Source organism: Coregonus lavaretus, assembly GCF_964263955.1.
Source record: "Coregonus lavaretus genome assembly, chromosome: 30".
NCBI lineage: Eukaryota > Metazoa > Chordata > Actinopteri > Salmoniformes > Salmonidae > Coregonus > Coregonus lavaretus.
The window spans coordinates 22,245,658-22,271,373 of NC_140017.1; the positions used below are offsets into that span (position 1 = coordinate 22,245,658).

At 42.1% G+C, this 25,716-nt stretch overlaps 1 protein-coding gene across 2 annotated transcripts in view; it reads left to right on the top strand.

Moving 5' to 3' along the window:
• The first annotated feature begins 457 nt into the window (after positions 1-457).
• The window catches only part of LOC311105382 (lissencephaly-1 homolog A-like), a 61,588-nt gene continuing 36,329 nt past the window's right edge, over positions 458-25,716 (top strand). Inside the window, exons 1-2 of one of the 2 annotated variants that reach the window (XM_084147521.1) lie at positions 458-814; positions 21,870-22,184. In XM_084147521.1, coding sequence (XP_084003647.1) covers positions 22,153-22,184 — 32 coding nt within the window. In that variant the 5' untranslated portion in view covers positions 458-814; positions 21,870-22,152. Of the gene's footprint in view, positions 815-912; positions 1,015-21,869; positions 22,185-25,716 lie in introns of those variants that run through there. The other variant, XM_084147522.1, reaches the window with a different exon arrangement.

Sequence of the window (25,716 nt, forward strand, 5' to 3'; positions counted from 1 at the left end):
AGATTTCTTCTGCACATTTCTAGTGTTAAAAGTCTGCTTCCCTGGCTGTGTGGTACCTGTCTGTTGCTCTTTACAAAATAACAATCTAATTATTTTTGGTCTGAGTATGCTTTTGTATTAAAATGAATAAAGAAAACTAGCAAATAACACTTGGCTTGGATTTTTAATAACTACTTATTTACGTATTAGATTGAGATGTGATCTGCTCTAATCAAACTTTTATTAAATGTATGAAATTATTCTAAGCTATCCAGCTTGTTGGACATGCAATTAGATGCAATGATATCATTATCATGCATTTCAATTGTAACGACTGGTTGCTTATCTCTGCTAGCCTACCAGTGGACCTGTCACACAAATGTTAAAGTACATAATTCATAGAGCTATGGCACGTCATCAATGGAGATCAAGTTCTGATAACATTCTGGAATCTGAATATCCACAGTAAACAGGCGTTAACGACACCATTGACAGAGGCTGAGTAATGATGTGTCGTCAAAAATAGTGAGTGTTTATAGCTATTTAAGTAAAATTAGTGTTGTTTATCAGTGGGCGTTTGCAACAATGTATATATCTTTTTTTGTAGGGTTGTGATCAAGGGCGTACGCGCGCGTCGCTGTCAGTTTGAGAACGCAAGCGCGTCCCCGACTCCGAAGGCGACTGCCGTACGTAAAACAAGAATTGCTAGAGAGACAAGTCCGCATACTTTAAAACCGAGATCAGAAGTCCCTTATTTTGAAACGAAAAACATACTCTTGGCTTGTATAACTGTCCGAACTGGCTAAGGGTCTTCAGGAGAAACGAACGTTATAAGGTAAGTGTAAATTGTTTTGCATCAGATATTGTTGAGTATCGAAGAAACGCTATGTGGGGAAAATGACGATGTGGCTATAATTTTTGCGCCTCCTTTCTATGTCTCAAAATGGCGGACAGGCCGCTTGGAGCAGCAGGTAGCTGGCCATCAGAGTTGTAAATTACTGTGCTAACCAACTAGTGGCACTTGTCGATTTGCATGTAAGTAACTTATTAACCTGCTTTAAGTTACTATTTGATCCGAATTTGCACCTATTTTTCAAGTGTTGTTGATCAAATTGATTCGATAATTGTATATCAACTTTCTAGCTCGCTACTAGCCAGCCAGGTAGCTAACTAACGTTATTCAGACAGTGGAAATAATTTTGACGTTAGCTAGGTAGGCTAACCGGCTGGCTAGCGGGCTTGCCAAACTCATCAATTATATGTGTAGGTAGCTAACCTAGTTAACTAGTTTATGCACAGACTTGATTCAATATCTTTTATCGATGTAGCTAGCTAGTTAACTTTTTAACTTCTATTTTGCAGAGTACATTGGTGAAGAAGTTGAGTTAATTGCTTCTTCAACTCTCATTCGAATTGTTATTGCTAGCGTGAGCGCTCTAGTCTAGTCAACCTTGCGATCAATGTAGGTCATGATTTGAGACAGTTATTTCACATACAGGCTACAAATACTTACAATCTAATGTGTGGTATTGTCGAGCGTAAAACGACATCTAGCTATCTTCCTGAATACTATTTGTGACAAGCTAGATAACTTTAGCTAGGTAACGTTACCCACGATTTTAGAATGTTCAATACTGGAAAAGGGCGTATGCACTCGGATGTTTTTTCTTTATTTTGACAGCTATTTAGTAAGTAGCTAACGTTAGGTAAGTCTAAAGATGTTATTTAGCTAGTATTGGCCTAATGTCATGTGAAACATTAGATGTGGTCTGACATTTTGACACATTTTTAGCTCAGCTAGCGACCAAGCTAGTTGTATGTTTCCTGTGTAGCCACTTGCTAACGTTACGCTACTCCATCCATAACGTTACATCCAGTCACCTGGACAACTTTGATAAACGTTTTGCGATCTGTCATCAGCAAGGCTCTACAGTAGACCGGTAACGTTTTTACAGACATTATTCACTGCAAATTGGCTTTGTTTCACGAATGATCTAAGTTTTAATGAATGCATGCAGTTTATAAAATAAGGGTGGAGCACATTGGTGAAAAAAAAGAGTTGAAGGAAAACTACCATTTGCATTGACCAATAGCTTCAGCTTGAAACCTATGTTTTCTTCAATACTTTTTCCTTTTATTTGGGCATTGATGTCGATTGAGGATCGACTATAGTTTCAGTTTGATCACATGGGGGTTGAAAGGCAGTGGTACCCTCTATTCGGTTAGAAAAAGACGCCACCCCTCTCCTACTGCAGAATGGATCCTTCAGCCTGCATCGCTTTCCACTGAAACTGACAAGTCACTCTCCTCGTCACCCGCCTTGTGGATGGTACCCTTGTCTTGTTTGTAGCCAGGATCCTTTGCTATACAGTCCTCCCCTACTGTACCATTACATCCTGGACAGACCAGAGCTTGGTTACGCCTGTAAGGATTGCTGCAGCAGCTGATGCAACTGAAATTATGATGGGATTGTTTTAGGAGTGGAGCTTCAATTCATAACTCGGTAGATATATTTCCTCCTTTACAGTTGTAGCGGATGTGTTTATATGCTTTCTATATCTATGTAAGTCACTCTGGATAAGAGCGTCTGCTAAATGACTAAAATGTAAATGTATGCTGGTGAACCCTACTTGGTTGAATAGGTACAGTCACTTGATGTAAGCAATCAGAGATGTTGAAGTGTTATATTTTTTATGAATGGGGGGTTTTAAGATCTGTTAATAGGCTACTTGATTGTGGTTGCAGGCTTGACAACTTTCCAGACTAATTTAGAAAATAAAGCACATTATTATAATCCTAAGAATATAAACGCATGGGTACCCTCAAACCTATCTACTTTTGTGCCAGATGGCTAATCGGTAATCATGGTATTTGTGATTCTCATAATGGCCTCAGTAAACACATGCTGTCATATTTGGCTGTTATCCTAGAGGTGGGACTATGTTAACTGGACTGTTTAGTCTACCTTTCGGTGTTTTGAGTGGTACCTGACCCATAGCAACATGGAACATTTGTTTTTTTCAGGTTGCACTGGGGAGGGTGTTTGATTCCTCTCTCTGTGTAGAAGGAGGCAGAGTAAGGGAGATGGAGAGGATACGAGAGTGAGACAGGGTGTGTCTTTTTTGTGAATGCTGAGTGCCTCACTAACACAGTCAGCACCAGATGCCCACGTTACCCTGATTTGAGCTCCAGCCCAGAGGTCACAGTAGGACAGTGGCTGACCTTCAGCACAGGAGGACTGGTCTAACACACACACTGCTAGTAATGACCTGCCAGCCCAGCAGCTACCCTCCTTTCTCTGTATCTGGGTCTGGGACAGCTTAGTGCCACTGCTCATTCAATGGATTTTGAATTGGAAATCAGTCCTTCCAATCCCAATGTTTTTGGTAATCAATAATTTCCTGCATATTATGCGAGGACTTGGAAATCACTGCACTATTTCCGCATAAAACAGTCAAATTATCGCATAAAACTGACTAATCCCTGCAGTACAAAAAGAGGGCTTGCAATTTCAACCAAACACTGCATATTTACCGCATAATATGGTTAAATCAAGCCACCTCTCACCCAAAAATGTTCCCCAAATTTGACCAAATCAATGCATATGTCAGAATTGCCTCACAAAATCAGGAATTTCTGCCCGAAAATCACTCCCGAAATCCTGGAGAGACTGGGAAATATGGTGACAGTACGCATAATAATATTTCCTGTCAGCTCATGCCATTGTTCTATATAGCAGCTTGATTCCCAAATCCTGTCATGCATAACTAAAAATGGATAATGTCTTGATCCTTGATTTGCCTGGTGCACTGCATAGCCTACATGGAGCAATTGAAAATGTACTGAAAACCCTTAATTTGATCTTTGTTCTGATCAGTTTAATGTTGGCCTGTGTGCAGTCAACTTGGATTTGTTAAGTAGCCTTATCTTATGTATTTTTGTTGCTTTAACTCGCTTTGAGATTAATTATGTAATGAATAGCATTATAAAAGTTTAATTTATTATTATTATTATTATTATTGTCTTCTGCCAGTGGTTTAGCTAGCACTCACTGATGTGTTGCCCTGGCCTGTAGCAGAACCTCTCCTCGGACTCTCCCAGAGTCCTGTCTGTACCACAGACCACGTGTTGCTGCTGAGCACAGCACTCCCTCAGCGGATGTGTACTCTGATCTGCTAATCATGGCTCTTCTATCAGGGGACTCTGACAGCAGTGATGGCCAGACCCATGTTTCATTGGCCTCACTTTGCTTCTCTGCAGCGGTGGTGCACATTCAGTCACTGCACTCGATCATGGTTCCTTCCTCCTGCCATCTGTCTCAATTGGACAGCTTAAATGTGCATGGAAGGAGGAATAGCCAAGATTGACTTCTTCTGTCACTCTTGCTAGGATGTGGATAGTCAACAAGGCTAAGATATGTTCAGTTTGATATGTGTTAAGTTTAAGAATTAATGCTTTATGTGAATGTATAGTAGCAGCAGCCACCCATTTTATCCCTGGCTGCTTTAGGCTACTCTCATCCCAGATAGCTTGTATAATAGCCATTGCAGCCAGCCCAGTTGATAAACTCTGGAAGATTGCACTGTGTACAAGATGTTCAATCCCGTCATTTTCAATTAGTGATAAAGCTCTTCAAATAATTTCTGCAAGAGTGCCCTGCCCACCTATAAGGGACATACTGTGCACAAGCTGGTCATTATTTACAGAATAACTAACTAGCTCTGAAAATCCCATCTGTATGTATGTAGCCTAGGCTATGTTAGAGGTTCTGGCTGTTCCAGCTGCTATTTTAGACATTCCCCCCCCCCTACATGCTGGTGTTGTGGAGTGGCAGCTTGCCTCAGTGTTTGTGTGTGTGTGTGTGTGTGTGCACCTGTGTGCAGACCTGGAGAGTTTGAGTGTATTTTGGTTGCAGGCAGAGATGGGAGTAGTTAATCAATGCTGAACTCTCTGTCTAACCAGAGCTCTGTGGTAAACCAGCACGCTAGTTTACCTAAAATAACTTGTCTCAAATGGTGGTGTTTTTCCAATGTGCAAGTGAACTGAGGACCGTGGACCCTGAGAGAAACTAGCATAGTGTTGTGTCTGACATTAATTATTTAATGTGACCACAGTAGCTGTAGGTATCCAGTCAGACCACAGTGTCCAGAAATGTAGAGTGGACACCGGTGATTTGATTTTAAAGTCCACGTATTATTACCAGTTACACTTTCAATCCTTGTTTTGACATCATTGTCTGCTTTTGTCAGGTCCCTTAGGTAGTTGTAGTTATCAGGGACATGTTTCATGTTGTACATTATTGCCTGTAGCAGGGCTCTATGCTGACCTTTTTTACAAGGAGCATGTGTGCGCCTAAGTTGAACAATTTAGGAACACACAAAAGCCCTTTTTCGCACGGGACTAGTATTACTAGAGAACGTTGATTATGTAATTATTACCCCAGAATGGCCGTTATTCCAGAGGGCAATTCAAAACAGCTCCCTGTAATTCTTTCTTTTTTTCAATAAATGGACAGTTAGGTTTTTTTTACTTTTTTTTTTCTAGGCGTGAAGATATTTCAACAAGTCCAGGCGATAACAGGGCTGCACGTATAACTCGAGCTTGGTTCCCAAGTTTCTAAACCATACCAAACCATTTTTGGTATAGTGTCGCCCTAATATTTGAATTGAGGAAGTGTGATCATAATCATTAGGATAATTTAGCGATCTACAGTACGTCCTAAAGGCCCCCCAGCCTTCAGATGTGAGCTAAAGAGTGCGCTTGAGATGCATTTTAAGGCTATGGATGCAAAAGTGAACTTATAATTTCCAAAAGTTTAGGTCAGTTGTATGCTGTTTTGCCATCTATTAACAGCAAGGGTTACATTAAATAGGCACACATTTTTTTACTGATGCATTTAGCAATATTCAATTCATACGCACACATTATAAATAAAAGCATTCACTGTGAAAGTAGATACATGTAGGCCCTTCATATATAGGCTATGCGCAGCACTAAGTTCAATTTATTGAATCCGTTATTGTTTTCTTGCTCAAACCGTGAGCAACACCTATCAAACTCAGACATTTCTCTCAAAACACAAGGATGTCGATTCGCACGGGACTAGTATTATCAGAGGACCTTGGAGTTTGCCAAAAGAACGTAGGTTATTCTGGCTGGAATTGTTACTTCCCTGCCATGTAAAAATTACTGACATGGCAGATTCGGACGGGACTAAAATTACAGATGTGGTGTTTTGATGTGCACATAATTACAATACCCGACCACTCCCAGTAAAACGAATCCTGTCTGAATAGGGCTAAAGAAATGTAGGAGCGCATTGAAAAATATGAGGTAACAAGTTGTTTTCTTTGTAGTAATGGTGCAAGGATGACTGTCATGAATCTGCTCTCAGTGTATTCTCCATGGCACTCGGGGGCTGCGGTACAGTGAAGTAATCATTGCAACAATTATCATGTGTGATTATTTATTTTTTCTCTAGGTGTACTGGTGCTCCTAAATTCAAATTCCAGGTCGCACAGCAAAATATTTAGGCACATATGCAAGTAAAATGGTTGCACTGTAGAGCCCTGGCCTGTAGCAATTATTCATCCAATAACCAAAGCAGACAGACGAGAGGTAAAGTCGTAGCCGGCCGCGAGCGGGAGACCCATGGGGCGGCGCGCAATTGGCCCAGCGTCGTCCAGGGTAGGGGAGGGAATGGCCGGCAGGGATGTAGCTCAGTTGGTAGAGCATGGCGTTTGCAACGCCAGGGTTGTGTGTTCAATTCCCACGGGGGGACAGTATGAAAAATAAAAATGTATGCACTCGCATAACTGTAAGTCGCTCTAGATAAGAGTGTCTGCTAAATGACAGAAATGTAAATGTAGAGTCAGGGCCCTTTATTCATAAAGCGAGTGCTGATCTAGGATGAGTTTTGCTTTTCATATGGATGGGAGACCTGACCCTAGATCAGCTTTCCTAAACCGAGATGCTTTATGAATACAGGCCCAGGGCGTCAACATTTAATGTACTCTATATTCAAAGCCATTTGGATTGATGGGGGGGGGGTAGATATTAGGGCAAGGAACAGCAAAGGAATCATGCTATTGTGATTGGGACTGGGAAAGGGAATGCAGTGATATTGGACTTGCCCCTGGGCAGGGATTCTTCTAAATCCCTATTGCTGTATTCTGGCACAGTCTGATAGAGCTGCTAAATACTACATGCTAAGTGTGTTGTGTTATTCCACCCATTGTTTCCATCATTCCATAGTAGTGTACCGCTGAAGCATTTGCCATTCCTTTGTACATGGCCTTGTTTTGTTAGACTTCTGAAAGGCATTGACTACATTTAACATTTTGCATTTTAGTCATTTAGCAGACGCTCTTATCCAGAGTGACTTACAGGAGCAATTAGGGTTAAGTGCCTTGCTCAAGGGCACATCGACAGATTTTTCACCTAGTCGGCTCGGGGATTAGAACCAGCGACCTTTCGGTTACTGGCACAACGCTCTTAACCACTAAGCTACCTGCTGCCCATTTAATGCAATATCAGTATACATTACTATTGTAAGGATTTAAGATGTTGGTGAAGAATTACAAAGGTTATCTGTCGGGTTCTGTTAGCCTGTTGAATCATGTTCTAAGCTGACATATCGTTTCTTTTTATAAGATCATATATTATGGATCATGTAGCTATTTTATTTGAAATTTTAGGACCCCTTTTAGGTATACACATTTTTTATAATTTGATAAGATATTGAATTTGGCCTTTACTACTATAGCCCAGAGAAATGCATTGAATAACACATTTATAAATGGGGAAGGAAGACAGTCAAAAAATGAATCATAAGGAATAAGGTTTTGAAGTGTCTGTCCTATATCTAGGAGATCTAAGAAAACTCAGGAGATATTAGTGTATATATACTAATATTTAACCCCTTTTTTGGGTAGGCACAAAACTACCTTCATACTTCCATTCATTTTTTAAAAACCGGTACCGGTTACCTTCAGACGAGTCCTGTGACTGTTCGGACACCACCAACAGAAGTTGGCACAATGACTGTACCGACTTCAGACAGTCCCCTGACACTTGTGGGGGCCCTAGAGCAAAATAGTCCACCATCGTGTTCGTGAGAGTCTCCCTTTCTGTTTTGTAGGTCAAACCGTTCGGATGCTACAGACGTTTTCGTGAGAGAACCAATTTTCGGGGTGTCTCATGGTCTGACAAACACCGCTCAAGCTCTGCCACCTTTCACTGTAGATGCGGAAGTGCGACATTGGTGGATGTGGTGGATTGAGACTCATCCAACGCACAAAAAACTGATCTCTAGCTTAAACTGACGGATTTTGATTTTTAAAAATTATATTACTTAGATTGATGCTAGAATCCTTAAATTTTCTAAGCCGCACTGATGCTCCTAAATAAAAAATTCCAGATCGCACAACAAAATATTTAGGCATATGCGAGTAACATGGTCGCACTGTAGAGCCCTGCCTGACCACAGGGAAACAGGGAAAGTTGGAGGACTCTGAACACAGACGCACACACCTCATCACCTTGGGTATGATGATAATCAAGATTATTGGCATAGTCCGCTGCTGTTTCACTGTTGAACTCTCATTCAGCTGATAAAATAGCGCCCTTATGACTCAGAGCACAGCCCTATTGAAGAGCACCAGCCTTCAGGGCAGACTATGCCAACATACAGAGCGGTCTATGCCAAGTTGTCAACCCACAGGGCACAGCCATGCCAACTCTGGATAGCTGATGGTTTCCTTATTGTTCAGTGCCCGTGGGTACACAAAGACTAGAGAATCATCACACACATCAGGGGTCGTGTTAGCATTCAGAAATCTGCATCAGACCAAAAAAACATTTCACCTGCATTTTATATTGAAGTAAAAATTGTTTTTCTTCAATAGTGATCAGTGGCATGCAGCTATAGTTATCCTTCACACAATACATTAGTGCAACACATTTGGTAGAAAATGGCTTCATTTTCTTGTGAATAGTGCATCACTTTTTGGATAGCAGACACAAGTCAATTAGCTTACAATGAAAAAGCAAGGTATTTTTTGCAGAAACGATACATGGCCATTCTATTTTTGTTTTTCATAGAAAGAAGGTAGCCAACTACATTTCCTAATCTTTTGCTTGAAGTTTATTTATATTTTACCTAAGAGAAGTAGCTACACATCAGTCAGAGCTGCTGATAGAATGCCTGTACCTCGCTTTGTGCACGGGGGCATTGTCATGCTTACACCACTCCAGCCGACGCTTGGCATTGCGCATTCTGATCTTAGGCTTGTGTGCGACTGCTCGGCCATGGAAACCCATTTCAGTAAGTATGGAACTCGGTAGGGAGTGTTGCAACCGAGGACAGACGATTTTTAGGTACTTCAGCACTCGGCGGTCCCATTCTGTGAGCTTGTGTGGCCTACCACTTCGCGGGATGAGTCGTTGTTGCGCCTAGACGTTTCCACTTCACAATAACAGCACTTACAGTTGACCGGGGCAGCTCTAGGAGGACAGAAATGTGAAGTACTGACTTGTTGGAATGGTGGCATCCTATGACGGTGCAATTCTAGCCTATTGCCAATGTTATCTGATGATGTATGACTGAATGGCAACATCAAATGTCCACCGAGTGCCATCAAAAATATGACGTTGCCTGCTTACGCGCTGAAGAAATCCATTACACAGGGGATTGGCTACTATGGCACCTTGACAGTCTTGTAGCTAATGAGATACACTTTCCAAGGATATGCAGTTGACCTGGGTGGGACAAAGCAAGGCCTAGAACCTTTTATGCGTAATGCGAACTATTGCTACCTGGCTCAGACGAGACGCACTGAGTACGCTACATTACATTGTAAACAGATTTCATCGCTTTAAAACTAAGAATATCGAACAGGAAGCTAAAAAGAAGGCGGCTATGAATAAGTATACCGACCATAGAAGCTTTGAATAAAATACTGGTCAAACTCAGATCAGGGGTTGCGATTTGGACAACGAGTATTTCGACTCGGCTGATGAAGATTGCTTTCTAGAAGGATTGGATCCAGTTTTAGATCTGTAAGTAAATTATTTTCATGACTTTATATAGCTCATTGACCATGTATTTCGTTTTTTATAAGTTGTCTGCTTTTTGTGCTTTGGATTTAGTTTACATAGGCCTATGTAACAAGTAATGTCAATGTAGTTATTGTCTAAGTTTCATCCTTGTTACTTTGGAGAGGCCACTAAACTCTCATGGTCATTGTTTATTTGTGGTTCTCACCTCTGCCTTTGTCTCCAAAGTGTTACTGTTTGCATTGTGTGTGTGTGTGCGCTTCACACCTGTGTGAGTCACTGTACAGATACAGTTTAGGCTCTGTGTTTTTACTTTACAATTACATTTAATCAACTGTAATTCTGTGTGTCTTACAACAATATATCCCTTTATTTTATTCACCGCAGAGTGGAGGATGCAGAGGATTTGGATGATGACATTTGGGAGCCACCCCTCCCCAGCAAGCGCCCCTGCCGGTCAAGGTCTTCACCCCCCACTGCTATGTCAATCACCCTGTCTGATAGTTCTACATCCACTTTTCATAGACCTCTTGAAAAATAAAATAGGGGCTTGTGGCACCATTCGTCCTAACAGAATGGGTTTCCCCAAGACCAAGGTAAACCACATGACAAAGACCGCAGAGAGGGGGACCATAAATTGGATCAGGACTAACCAGCTGCTTTTTGTGAAATGGAAGGACACGGGAAGTAACCATGCTCACCACACAGCATACGGCATTCAATAACAACCATGTCTCAAGGAGGGTGAAAAAGGAAGAATGTCCTTGTTTCTGTTTCTGTGAAGGACTACAATGCCAGCAATTGGGGGGTGTGTCGACCGATCTGATGCTCTGATAGGCTACTACCAGGTCCTCTACAAGACCAGGAAGTGGTATAATACTTTTTTTTCCACTTTGTGGACATTGCTACAGTAAATGCTTTCATTCTCCACAAGCAGATGGCCAAAGCAAAAGGTCAAACCCCTCTCTCCCAGTTGGCCTTCCGAGAGCAGCTGGTGTTGTAAATGGCTGAATTGGGGGCCCAAAGCAATCTCACAACCCCCCCCCCCCCCACACACACACTCAAGGTGAGCGCCACTGTCCATCACACATGCCAAAAGACAAAATATAGAACTGCAAGCATTTCACAAAACACGGGGTGGGGGGGTGAAATGCCAGATCTTCTGTCCGAAATGCCAGTTCGCTTTTTGTTTCCTGGAAGAGAAGGACTGCTTCTAAGACTATCATCACATGTACAAGCTACGGGGAAAGTGAAATCCAATCATCTACACCTGGGATGTAAAACGAAGACAAATGCCATTTGTAAATACAGTACCAGTCAAGTTTGGACACACCTACTCATTCAAGGGTTTTTCTTAATTACTACTATTTTTTAGATTTGAGATTTTAGTCATTTATCAGACACTCTTATCCAGAGCGACTTACAGTTAGTGAGTGCATAAATTTTTTTTTTTCTCCTTAATATAAATGTTACGTAGTAGAATAATAGTGAAGACATCAAAACTGGAATCATGTAGTAACCGAAAAAGTGTTAAACAAATCAAAGTATATTTTATATTTGAGATTCTTCAAATAGCCACCCTTTGCCTTGATGACAGCTTTGCACACTCTTGGCATTCTCTCAACCAGCTTCACCTTTTCCAACAGTCTTGAAGGAGTTCCCACATATGCTGAGCACTTGTTGGCTGCTTTTCCATCACTCTGCGGTCCGACTCATCCCAAAACATCTCAATTGGGTTGAGTTCGGGGGATTGTGGAGGCCAGGTCATCTGATGCAGCACTCCATCACTCTCCTTCTTGGTAAAATAGCCCTTACACAGCCTGGAGGTGTGTTGGGTCATTGTCCTGTTGAAAAACAAATGATAGTCCCACTAAGCCCAAACCAGATGGGATGGCGTATCGCTGCAGAATGCAGTGGTAGCAATGCTGGTTAAGTGTGCCTTGAATTCTAAATAAATCACAGACGGTGTCACCAGCAAAGCACCCCCACACCATAACACCACCTCCTCCTTGCTTTACGGTGGGAACTAAAACCAAAAATCTCACATTTGGACTCCAGACCAAAGGACAAATTTCAACCTGTCTAATGTCCATTACTCGTGTTCCTTGGTCCAAGCAGGTCTCTTCTTCTTATTGGTGTCCTTATAGTAGTGTTTTCTTTGCAGCAATTTTACCATGAAGGCCTGATTCACACAGTCCCCTCTGAACAGTTGATGTTGAGATGTGTCTGTTACTTGAACTCTGTGACGCATTTATTTGGGCTGCAAGTTACAGTTGAAGTCGGAAGTTTACATACACTTAGATTGGAGTCATTAAAACTCATTTTTCAACCACTCCACAAATTTCTTGTTAACAAACTATAGTTTTGGCAAGTCGGTTAGGACAGTAATTTTTCCAACAATTGTTTACAGACAGATTATTTCACTTATAATTCACTGTATCACAATTCTAGTGGGTCAGAAGTTTACATACACTAAGTTGACTGTGCCTTTAAACAGCTTGGAAAATTCCAGAAAATGTCATGGCTTTAGAAGCTTCTGATAAGCTAATTGACATAATTTGCGTCAATTGGAGGTGTACCTGTGGATGTATTTCAAGGCCTACTTTCAAACTCAGTGCCTCTTTGCTTGACATCTTGGAAAATCAAAAGAAATCAGCCAAGACCTCAGAAAAAAGATTGTAGACCTCCACAAGTCTGGTTCATCCTTGGGAGCAATTCCCAAACGCCTGAAGGTACCACATTCATCTGTAAGTATAAACACCATGGGACCACGCAGCCGTCATACCGCTCAGGAAGGAGATGCGTTCTGTCTCCCAGTGATGAATGTACTTTGGTGCGAAAAGTGCAAATCAATCCCAGAACAACAGCTAAGGACCTTGTGAAGATGCTGGAGGAAACGGGTACAAAAGGCTCTATATCCACAGTAAAACAAGTCCTATATCGACATAACCTGAAAGGCCGCTCAGCAAGGAAGAAGCCACTGCTCCAAAACCGCCATAAAAAAGAGCCAAACTACGGTTTACAACTGCACATGGGGACAAAGATCCTACTTTTTGGAGAAATGTCCTCTGGTCTGATGAAACAAAAATAGAACTGTTTGGCAATAATGACCATCGTTGTGTTTGGAGGAAAAAGGGGAAGGCTTACAAGCCGAAGAACACCATCCCAACCATGAAGCACGGGGGTGGCAGCATCGTGCTGTGGGGGTGCTTTGCTGCAGGAGAGACTAGTGCACTTCACAAAATAGATGGCATCATGAGGAAGGAAATTATGTGGATATATTGAAGCAACATCTCAAGACATCAGTCAGGAATTTTAATGCTTGGTCGCAAATGGGTCTTCCAAATGGACAATGACCCCAAGCATACTTCCAAAGTTGTGGCAAAATGGTTTAAGGAGTGAAGGTATTGGAGTGGCCATCACAAAGCCTTGACCTCAATCCTATAGAAAATGTGTGGGCAGAACTGAAAAAGCGTGTGCGAGCAAGGAGACCTACAAACCTGACTCCGTTACACCAGCTCTGTCAGGAGGAATGGGCCAAAATTCACCCAAATTATTGTGGGAAGCTTGTGGAAGGCTACCGGAAACGTTTGACCCAAGTTAAACCATTTAAAGGCAATGCTACCAAATACTAATTGAGTGTATGTAAACTTCTGACCCACTGGGAATGTGATGAAAGAAATAAAAGCTGAAATAAATCATTCTCTCTACTATTATTCTGACATTTCACATTCTTAAAATAAAGTGGTGATCCTAACTGACCTAAGACAGGGAATGTTTACTAGGATTAAATGTCAGGAATTGTGAAAAACTGATTTTAAATGTATTTGGCTAAGGTGTATGTGAACTTCCGACTTCAACTGTATCCTCTGCAGCAGAGTTAACTCTGGGTCTTCCATGCCTGTGGCGGTCCTCATGAGAGACAGTTTCATCATAGCGCTTGATGGTTTTTGCGACTGCATTTGAAGAAACTTTCAAAGTTCTTGAAATGTTTCGTATTGACTGACCTTCATGTCTTAAAGTAACGATGGACTGTTGTTTCTTTGCTTATTTGAGCTGTTCTTGCCATAATATGGACTTGGTCTTTTACTTCTTCTGTATAACCCCCTACCTTGTCACAACACAACTGATTGGCTCAAACGCATTAAGATGGAAATAAATTCCACAAATGAATTTTTAAGAAGGCACTGTTAATTGAAATACATTCCAGGTGACTACCTCATGAAGCTGGTTGAGAGAATGCCAAGAGTGTGCAAAGCTGTCATCAAGGCAAGAGTGGCTATTTGAAGATTCTTAAATATAAAATATATTTTGATTTGTTTAACACTTTTTTTGGTTACTACATGATTCCATATGTGTTCTTTCATAGTTTTGATGTCTTCACTATTATTCTACAATGTAAAAAATAGTTAAAATAAAGAAACCCTTGAATGAGTAGGTTTGTCCAAACTTTTGACTGGTAGTGTCGTTCAGCTTATTTATATTTTTGCACCTTTTTTAGTGAAGGACATGTGTAACCAGGTTTGTGTTTGATAAGACATTAGTAGATTTTTTTTATGTCTTTGTTGCTTTTTATATTGTTTTTGTAAACAGTTCATTTGTATGTGGGACCAATACAGTGGATGTGCCTAGGCTAAAAGTTCAGGCACTTTGGAGAGGTAGAAGAAGCACTTGGGTATCCCCTGTATGTCTCCTGACACCACCACAATGTTTGAGTGAGGTTGAAATGGTAGAAATTGTATATTTATACTGAACAAATGGGATTGCAAATATGTAATAGCACTGGAATTATCTAATTTACAGACATATGCCACTTTGGAGAGGTTTAGGGACACTTGGAAACGTCCTGTGACCACACCTTACAACACTTAATAAAGCATCTGCCCATTTCTAGTTTAGGTCTATCAATCCCATATTTTTTTTCTGATATTGTTCACATGTTGTGGAAGACATCTGATGTGTTTCCAGCTCTGGGAATCAATAATTCACTTATAGCTTGTCAAAATAATAAATAAATAAAAAAGTTAATTTGTGTGTGCTTGATCTTGTGTATTCTGACACTATAACTCCTATCTTCTGATCATTTCCTCATAATCTCCCAGATGTCATCTTTCCAAATATACCAAGTTTTGGCATGTCAGTCATGTAATTACACATGAATAGCAGTTACTTTTGGGTATGTCTCTTTAGGCGGAAATCAACATTTTGCTGTTTTAATATCCACTTCACTTGAATGCGCATATCACGTGTGGTAGTTATAAATCAGCCTGCCACATTCCCTACCAGCCCTCACTCACCTGCTTCTCTCCATCCGGTCTTCATGCGCATCTATTCCTCCATCACTTTTTTAAATATAATTTAGCTGTGATGCCGAACGGGGATCCAGACTCTGATGAGTCTATTAGATTTGTACATTTGTTATATTGGAGCAGAGCAAGACATTTTCATACATTGTCATTTCATTGCCTATTATAACCAACAGCGAAGGCCAGTCTGAGTAGACTTTGCAAGTTCACTGTCATACATTCTCTGAGTGCCAGAGAGGGGAAATTGAGTGGGCATGCTAGCAGAATTACAGCAAAGAAAACAGCTCGTCCCTAGCCTACACGGTTCAAAGACTATGACCAATATTACCTTAGATGCCTTTTATTCTTTCTAAAGGGATTCACGCACATTTTATATAATATCACAAACCATGTCACGGGCTGTTTTTAAACTGTTCCTGGGCCGCTAATTAGTGGTTACCAGGTTGTTAGATGGCTACATTATCAAACGTTGTTCAGTCATGTTACCTAGCTGTCTAACAACCTGGTAACCTGACAGTAGGTCTAGGCAAATTTGATTGGCATGGACAGAAAGGAAAGGGGTCTGCACTCATGAGATGTGCTTCAAAGGTATGATTCATATAGGCCTAATGTAAGCCTAAACTAGATTACTTTTTTTGGGGGGGGGATGCTCCTTCAATTCTGTTTGGTGCCTAACGTTTTAAAAGTTGGGTGCAGTGTGTTTGTGAGAGGGAGGGAAACAGTGTGTCTGTGGTAACTGAAGAGTAAAGGTTTCATGCAGTGTTTTCCCCTTACTGCCACAATGACATGCACATCATTGTGCATGTATATTCCTTTCTCCCATTCCTCCAGCCACATCAGAGGTAGGCCTTTACAAATATTAGCAAATCAGCCTTTCTATGCAGTATTCTATTATACACTGAACAGTGTAAAGTTAAATTCAATGTGTTATATTGAGTATGAAGTGTGAATTTCTGTGAAAAGTTTTTGCGTAGCACATGCGCAGAACATTTAGAAATGGGAACAGGATGCTAGACCACTGATTATTTTTGTTTTCCCCCTGTGATATCGTGATACTTGGCCTGGTATCGTACAGTTTGTAAAATGTTGGTATGGTGACAACACTAGATCCAACAGTGTACTTACTACTGATGGAACACCGCAATGAGAATGGTAAAGCGCAATGTCTAACACGATACACAAATTACACACAGCTATTAATATAAACAAATATCTAGTATGGAAAATCAACATGTTACATTGCTCTACAGTCATTTAGCAGGCTCTTATCCAGAGCAAACCTACTGCTTTCATGTTGCCAGCCATGAAGCCCCTGCCTGGAGTGTATGACACATGGGAGCAACCAATGCAGTGTTCTATCTGAAACGTTGTGAAAGATTCACCTCACTGAATAAAGCCCTGAGACTTTGCCCCAGCAGTCAGTGTATGACAGGGTGATTACAGCTAGCATGGTGATGACATCAGTGTTCATAGGTCAGGTGGTGCCCAGGGCACTTCACATTCACATCAGAGTCCAGGCCAAAGCCCCATGTCTCTCTCCTCTAGCTATCTGCTGCTGATAACCAGTTCTGACTGCTCTGCTACATCAGTGTCAAATCCACCAACTGCTGATAAAAAAATAACCACCATTTCCGTTTGTTTTATTGATACCGGTATTCCTCATTGCTGGTTTTGTGTAGAATCTATTGTAGGGCTGACCCCATTTAGTAGAATGATCGTTTTGTTTTGTCGATAGGCTGTTGGTCGACCAAGATTTTTTTTAGTTGAGTTATGTTATGGTACACGACACCTGTCTGATTGACGTCTGTCTGAGTGGACTAATCCATTGCAGACGCAATGGGGATGGCTCACCAGTAATACATTTACCGTTACTTACCATCATTTCTAATCTATAATGTTTGGTTACACAGTCTTACCGTTGTCATTGTAGGAGTGGACACGTTGTTTGCAGAACACGCAACCTAGGCTACACTTTTATTTAATTCCATTTACGAGTTGTCCGTTTATTCATTGTCTTTTGTTTGGAGCGCTCCTGTCAATCTTGAGTAAGGACACACACCTGATTACGCATAGAACTAGGCCTAGGCTACCTGGCCTGCGTGCAAATTGTCATGTGAATTTCTATCTCTAATTCAACCTAAGCTTGAATCATTACCAGAGGTTGTAAAGCTCTGGTTTTAATCATCAATGATTCAAGGTCCACAATCCACAAGTAATTATCGGTAAATTTATTCAAGGAGAGCTCTGCTCAAAAACGCAAACGTACTGTTTTTATACCCCTTGACAAACAAAGACACTATGCTCCTCCCACCTTTAGGTGGCTTTCTTAAACAGTTCCCGCCTTCCCCCTTGAATGGTTAGTACCGCCCCCTCTGTTAGTGGTTTGACACTACATGATAATTCTAACATTTATACTGTGTTTGGGGTGAAATTCTTTAGTCATTATTCTTAAAATCCAAATTAATCTAACACAAATGTAGGCTTAAATGTGCCCATTTGGGATCTGATACTATTTCTGATTCTTAAACCACCATCACTGTGGCGCTTCTCAAAGTAATTTTTTCTTTCATTTCAAAAAGCAAGTAAAGGAAGTCTGTTTTTACATCCATTGAGAATTACAATAGTTCCTCAACGTAGCCTATTTGAAAAATATTTTCAGCTCTCTCTTTCGATAACCACTCAGCATGAAAGGGGAAATAGCCTACAGCTGTGTCTGTCTGTCAGGAGCTCACTGGTGCAGGATACACAGGGCCCAGAATATTTTATACAATGTTGCAAGTTTGCTAGCCCCAGCTTCAGGCCCAAGTTAATAGTTGATACAATGTATCAAGTTCCTTGCTGACAGGCGATGCATAGCCAATGTGATTTATAGGATATGTGTTTTTATCAGGACCTTTTCTAACTGTGGGCTGCAATGTTTTTATTTATTGGCTTTATGTAGGCTATTTGTACATATTGGCAATGGTAATATAAGTTACTTTTAGATTTGTAGTATTTTCATTTAGATATTTTCATTAACCACATGACATTGATTTTGAGATATGAAGACTTTATTATAAATTTTAATGAAAATGTGCATATGAAAATCATAACTGGCACGCAGATCAGTAGAAATGGTACGATAAATTGGCACTCCAAATGGGACCGCTCGCTGGTGTAGCATATTACAGGCAACTTTAGAAGTTGCCTAATGGCAGAATCTGCGAAGGCCTGCGGGAGGAGGGGGGGTCAGGTCGGGAAGGCTATAATGATCTCTGGCTCCCTCTGGTAATTTGTCTTAATTTTTAATTGCAGTGCTTAAAGCATCAGAAAAAGTAGCCTACATATAGTTGATTTTATTCAAACATAGGGTTTGTCTATATATGGAAAAATACAAGTTTAAAAATGTCTACCAATCGATTGGTCGAAAGAACAGACTCTCGGTCAACCAAGATGTTTTTGTTGTTGAGGACAGCCCTAATCTATTGACTAGGCAATCTCTGCTGATTTTTTTTTGATGTAGGTACTTCTCTTGCTGCTCTGTCAAAGGGTTCCCTTTCTCTTACTAAAAAATAGGCCTACTGTCTGCAAATAGCAACAGGTGGAAATTCCCCAGCCTTAGGATCACCTAGGCATCATGTTGACTGTTGACTGATATAAGGAATGTATTGAATGTTCCTCCAGTAGGTTACATCTCTTAGGGTGTTTTCCAGTCACCATGGGGCCCTGTGCCTTTAGGTCACCCTGTACTGACTGGGTGCTATGTTGAAGCAAAGGCTGGAATTGATCTTCTCTTCCAATGTTCTCCTCGCTTTCCTCTGTCGTTGTTGAGAAGGAAATAAGGAGTAGGGACATGAGGAATGCATTGGAGGAGAAGAAGCCCTTAGCATTTAACAGCTGTGTTTTGTTTACTGGTCTGGGTGAGATGACGTGATCCTGCTCCCAGTAGACTAAGAGGCTTACTGTGGCTGATGGCCGTGGCTGCTTAACACAGGTTAATCCCAAGTACCATCAATTGGTTCCTGAGTGTACAGTATGTTTTCCTGTAGGATGATGCTTGAGAAGCACTCAAGCCCTCTTACATTGATTTTTTATGAAAATAAGTAGTAGATAAGATGATTTGAAACCATGAGACTCAAAAGGCCATTGATTACTTTATTAATTCTATTATTTGAGCCCTGTTGTTTTGAAGCCCTTGTCAGTTGATTTCATATGAATTGTTATCAGCCAATTCTGAGGGAACCGTGAGAAGTGAAATGGAGAAATTATAGTTTGGGACTGCCTAGAGATTTGGCTGCACAGTCGGCCGTTAGTCTATCCTGCTTTCTACTGTTCTGTTGTACTGTCATTGGGATGGGAACTGAAGTGGGCTGCCTGCAGCTGGATGAATCGGGGTCATCTCTCTACTCTACATGTGTCAGGAACTCCCTACAGGGGGAACCAAGGGCTCCAGACTAAACGGTCACCATGACATGACCAGGCTAGATCATAGGGCTGCAGTAGTGGGGGTGTTGGTGGCGGGAAGGTACAAGAAGAGTGGGGTTACTGGGAGAGTTGAACAGATGAAACACCTGATGAAAATGAGGATGTTTTTAACTCTTGCTGGGTGTCACATTGTAATATACAGTGAGGGGGAAAAAAGTATTTGATCCTCTGCTGATTTTGTACGTTTGCCCACTGACAAAGACATGATCAGTCTATAATTTTAATGGTAGGTTTATTTGAACAGTGAGAGACAGAATAACAACAAAAACATTCAGAAAAATGCATGTCACAAATGTTATAAATTGATTTGCATTTTAATGAGGGAAATAAGTATTTGACCCCTCTGCAAAACATGACTTAGTACTTGGCGGCAAAGCCCTTGTTGGCAATCACAGAGGTCAGACGTTTCTTGTAGTTGGCCACCAAGTTTGCACACATCTCAGGAGGGATTTTGTCCCACTCCTCTTTGCAGATCTTCTCCAAGTCATTAAGGTTTCGAGGCTGACGTTTGGCAACTCGAACCTTCAGCTCCCTCCACAGATTTTCTATGGGATTAAGGTCTGGCGACTGGCTAGGCCACTCCAGGACCTTAATGTGCTTCTTCTTGAGCCACTCCTTTGTTGCCTTGGCCGTGTGTTTTGGGTCATTGTCATGCTGGAATACCCATCCACGACCCATTTTCAATGCCCTGGCTGAGGGAAGGAGGTTCTCACCCAAGATTTGACGGTACATGGCCCCGTCCATCGTCCCTTTGATGCGGTGAAGTTGTCCTGTCCCCTTAGCAGAAAAACACCCCCAAAGCATAATGTTTCCACCTCCATGTTTGATGGTGGGGATGGTGTTCTTGGGGTCATAGGCAGCATTCCTCCTCCTCCAAACACGGCGGGTTGAGTAGATGCCAAAGAGCTCGATTTTGGTCTAATCTGACCACAACACTTTCACCCAGTTTTCCTCTGAATCATTCAGATGTTCATTGGCAAACTTCAGACGGGCCTGTATATGTGCTTTCTTTCATTGGCAAACTTCAGACGGGCCTGTATATGTGCTTTCTTTAGCAGGGGGACCTTGCGGGCGCTGCAGGATTTCTGTCGTTCACGGCGTAGTGTGTTACCAATTGTTTTCTTGTTGACTATGGTCCCAGCTGCCTTGAGATCATTGACAAGATCCTCCGTGTAGTTCTGGGCTGATTCCTCACCGTTCTCATGATCATTGCAACTCCACGAGGTGAGAGCTTGCATGGAGCCCCAGGCCAAGGGAGATTGACAGTTATTTTGTGTTTCTTCCATTTGCGAATAATCGCACCAACTGTTGTCACCTTCTCACCAAGCTGCTTGGCGATGGTCTTGTAGCCCATTCCAGCCTTGTGTAGGTCTACAACTCTTGTCCCTGACATCCTGGGAGAGCTCTTCGGTCTTGGCCATGGTGGAGAGTTTGGAATCTGATTGATTGATTGATTGATTGATTGCTTCTGTGGACAGGTGTCTTTTATACAGCTAACAAACTGAGATTAGGAGCACTCCCTTTAAGAGTGTGCTCCTAATCTCAGCTCGTTACCTGTATAAAAGACACCTGGGAGTCAGAAATCTTTCTGATTGAGAGGGGGTCAAATACTTATTTCCCTCATTAAAATGCAAATCAATTTATAACATTTTTGACATGTGTTTTTCTGGATTTTTGTTGTTGTTATTCTGTCTCAAACGTACAAAATCAGCAGGGGATCAAATACTTATTTCCCTCACTGTACCTATAAGGCTTGGTCAACACATTCTATTGATGCAACAGAGGTCAGCTGTATTATTGTGACCTCTCTATATCTTTCTGGATCTAAGTAGTGTGATGAGAGGAGATGGCTTGAGACACAGATGCTCTTTACTGTCATATGAATGTTATGGTCCCCATCCCCCCTCTCTGCCTGTTCTTCTATGGTGTGTCTGTCATGCATACATAATAGTGACCGCTTTCTTTCTGTCGCTCTCTCCTTTTTTCTCACTCCCGCTCTCTTTACTTCTCCCTCTACTTTCTCTATCCCCTTGCTCATATTCTTCCCTCTCTTTCTCTTTCCAGATGCGGTTTAGAACTGACTGGTAACCCTTCTGCAGGCATTCCTCTCGTCTCGTTCCTGGAGCCAGAGCTTTTGGGGGGCAGAGTCCTGCGTTAGTGGCAGCGCCTCCATCCCCCAGTTAGCCGGAGTCGTCGTTGTGAATCGGAACGCCATCGCTGTCAGTGTGTGTCTGGTGTTGTTTAGATTGAACTGATCTGATCTTCTGACCGGGGAAACCGCAGCAGCTGCAAGCCACGCCCTCTGCTCGACCACCCCTGGCCCCGCCCACATATCCCTGCCGCCACCATGGTGCTGTCACAACGGCAACGAGACGAACTGTGAGTAACACACATAAACACACACACACACACGACGACCAACAATGTTAAAACACAGACACACAACCCACAATGTTGTTGCAATAACTAGCTGAGCTGCCGTTTCTTTGATATCTACCACCAGCTGTTCCCTAGAGCAACCCTGAATAACACAGCCATGTGACATCAGCAGTACCTGTGATGTCAGGGACTGAGGCTGGTGAATGTCTTTATTACATGGTCTAGAAGCCCCATGAGCTCAATACATGCATCTGTATTCAGCAAAGGGGGGGAAAGCAGGTGAACACTGAAAATTGCGTTCCTTTCTAGCCCCCCTGCAAAGTGCAAACCTTCCATGCCTTGTTAACCATTCGATCCATTCCAGAGACACAAAGCAACAGCTCTAGCTAGTAGTTACCATTGTTCTCATCAGACAGACATGGATGCGGTGAAGGAAAATGCCAACTCACTCACAGCACAAGATGTGCATTGATTTTTTTAAACCGGCCGAGTGAGATTAACTATTATTTTTTTGGGGCCCATCTGGAAGAATCAATGATCTGCAGTTAATTAGGGTGCCTGGGACCCAGACAGACTCCCCTGAGGTCCCCAGCCCAAATATATTGATCTCCTCCTTCCTGTCTCCAAAATTGTATTGATCACTATTCAGTTTGGCCTCTAACTGTGACCCAAAAGATGGCATAAGGCACAATATAACAAAGGATGTGGAGGATGACACAGCCTAATATTGCTAGTGCAGAGGAGATCTCTTTAGCTTGTGGCCAAGGAAATGGGCAGAGGTATACAATGGCTTTTGTACAATGTGGAAGTCCAGACAGTCCCATGTGTGTTGTCCACGAATCGTCAGCCAGGGGCATTGATTTGGGGAGTTGTACACAGACACAGATGTGTTCATCTGTGCAGTAAGTCAGGGAAGTTGTTGAAGCAAATTGCAGGGGAGACACTGTTGTAGCCATCGACAACAGGGTAGGTGTGTAACCATCCCTGCGGTGTCTGTAGCCCTGTGGTGTCTATGAACCTGGTAATTAACACCTGAGGCGGGGGATAAGAGGGTTAACACAGCCCTGTGTCAGATCAGATACATGATGAGAGAAGGTTAAGATATGTGGGAAGGGGGTGTGTGTGAGGGCATGGTTAAAGGGGATTACAGATCTATAGGAGAGCAGAGGGGAGAGATGTGTCAAAGGTTGTGTGTTCAATTAACATACTAATCTCTGGGGTCACGTGAAAAAAATTTCACGCAGAAAAAAAAGATTAAACGTATAAGAAATATCTTGATGTGTTGTAAACGCAAATCAAAAATGCTTGTTATTGTAATAATAAGCTCTCGTTGTCGAACCGGCATTCTGTCAGCAGACAGTGCTCGGACTGATGTGTAGGCACTTTTCTCTGGTACCTTTCTCAGTGTACTTTTCTCTGTTAAAATGTTAGATTAAGTTGAAGCAAAACATTAGGAAATGTAGCTGGCTACGTTCTTTATATGATAAACATAAATATGATGGTCGTTTTTACTTAGCTAGCTATATGTGGCTGCTAGCCAAATAGCATTGCGCTTCTGTCATCTGAAGCAATTTTTACATTTTTAAAAAAATTTTTAGTCATTTAGCAGACGCTCTTATCCAGAGCGACTTACAGGAGCAATTAGGGTTAAGTGCCTTGCTCATGGGCACATCGACAGATTTTTCACCTAGTCAGCTCGGGGATTAGAACCAGCGACCTTTCGGTTACTGGCACAACGCTCTTAACCACTAAGCTACCTGTCGCCCCCAATGTGTTGCGCTAATGTATTTTGTGTAAAGGAAAACTAGTTGAACGCCCCTGATCACTCTTGAAGCAACCAAAAAAACGTAACTTTCAATATAAAACACAGGTGAAATGGTTTTTACGATCTGCGTTTTGAAAATACAGATTTCTGAAACCTACCGCAACCCCTGAATGTTAATATTGTGTTAGCAAGAGTTAGCCTAACCATGCATCTTTTATTTGCATTGATGAACTAGGTTTGTGCTGTTACCTTATCTGTAATGAGATAGGTTGACTATAAATGTGGCGGTCCTTCACATGACGTAACAGAACACTTGTCGTTCTCTTGACAGTGTGTTTTTGCATTTTAGTTTAGCCTCACAGACACGGGGCCAACGGAACTCTCAGTATCGCTATCGAGTGTTCCGTTGGAATTCTAATCCTCCATGCTCCTTAATCAGAACACTGAGCAGGCTCCTCACATTCTTCTCCTTCTACTCCGTTATGTAATGCCCTGACACACACACACACTACAGGAAACCAGAATGGGACCATTGCTCCATGTGAGCCGCCAGGCCGACGAGGAGCGGCGACTGTTGCATTCCATCTGTTGGAGTCCGTTGGCCCTAGTGTTTTAAAAGGAGGCTCTTGACAGTAAAACACCCACTCAGATCTGTGTGACAGACCAACCGCCGGTCCCGCTCTGTCTGTGTTCTGTGAACCCTGGCAGGAAACCAGGCGGCCATCTTGTGTCATTACAGCTAAAACAATGGACTGACTGGGGGGAAATGGTGACTGTTACCAGCTGACTGCCCGTCTGCCCCGGCCTCCTCAATAGTCTGACCCCCGTTCTCCTCCCTCACCCTCTTCATGGTTTGTTTGTTGTCAAGCTGCACGCAAATAGATCTTGTTTCCGTTCTATTGAAAACTTCCTCCCCCCGCCAATGTTTTTGTGTCCCAACTCAACTGTCAGATTGAGCTGGAGAGAGCGATGGTTATTCAGGGCATGTGTGAAAGCTTCTATAAATTGCTCATGCTTTTTGAAGGAGAAAGTCTAGTAGAACAAGGATGTGTTTTGCTCACTGGTGATATAAGACATGTCACCATAGAGATTGTTAGTTCAGGGAGGAAGAATGGGGAAGACATTTCTGTGTGCTTGTTTTTGTTATAGGGTGTAGACTTTTAAAAAATAAACTTTGTGGTTCTTGGAGGTCTTCCTCACTGTTGGATGTAAATTATATATATATTTTTAAGTGGGACGCCTTATTCTGAAAGCAACAATATTTGTATTGTCTTAGGTGTCAGGCCTATTTGTCAGCAGCACAGCAGTCAGCTGTTAAGATTACGAAATATATTTTTTCACAACAAGTCCTTTTCTATTCTTATTTCCAGAACCAATAAAAAGCACATTTGTTTTTCCAGGGTCAGTGGATTTGAGCTCAGAGGCCACGGCAGAGCCCCCCCCCCCCCCCCCCCCCCACAGACCTGCAGGCAGGAGGCAGACTTGTGCAGATGGGCCAAGTTCAAGCTTCTTAATTTTTTCCCTGCTTCACAAATAACTTCTATTTAGTCTTTTCCAGGTCTTTAGTCAAAGATGTTTACTGTGACTGTGTTCCTTCTCAGCATCCCCCCACTGGCTGTGACTGTGTTCCTTCTCAGCATCCCCCCACTGGCTGTGACTGTGTTCCTTCTCAGCATCCCCCCACTGGCTGTGACTGCTCTGACGTAGCTGCATCATGAATGTTACAGATTATTAACAGTACAAGTATTTCCAGCCTGTCAGACAGAC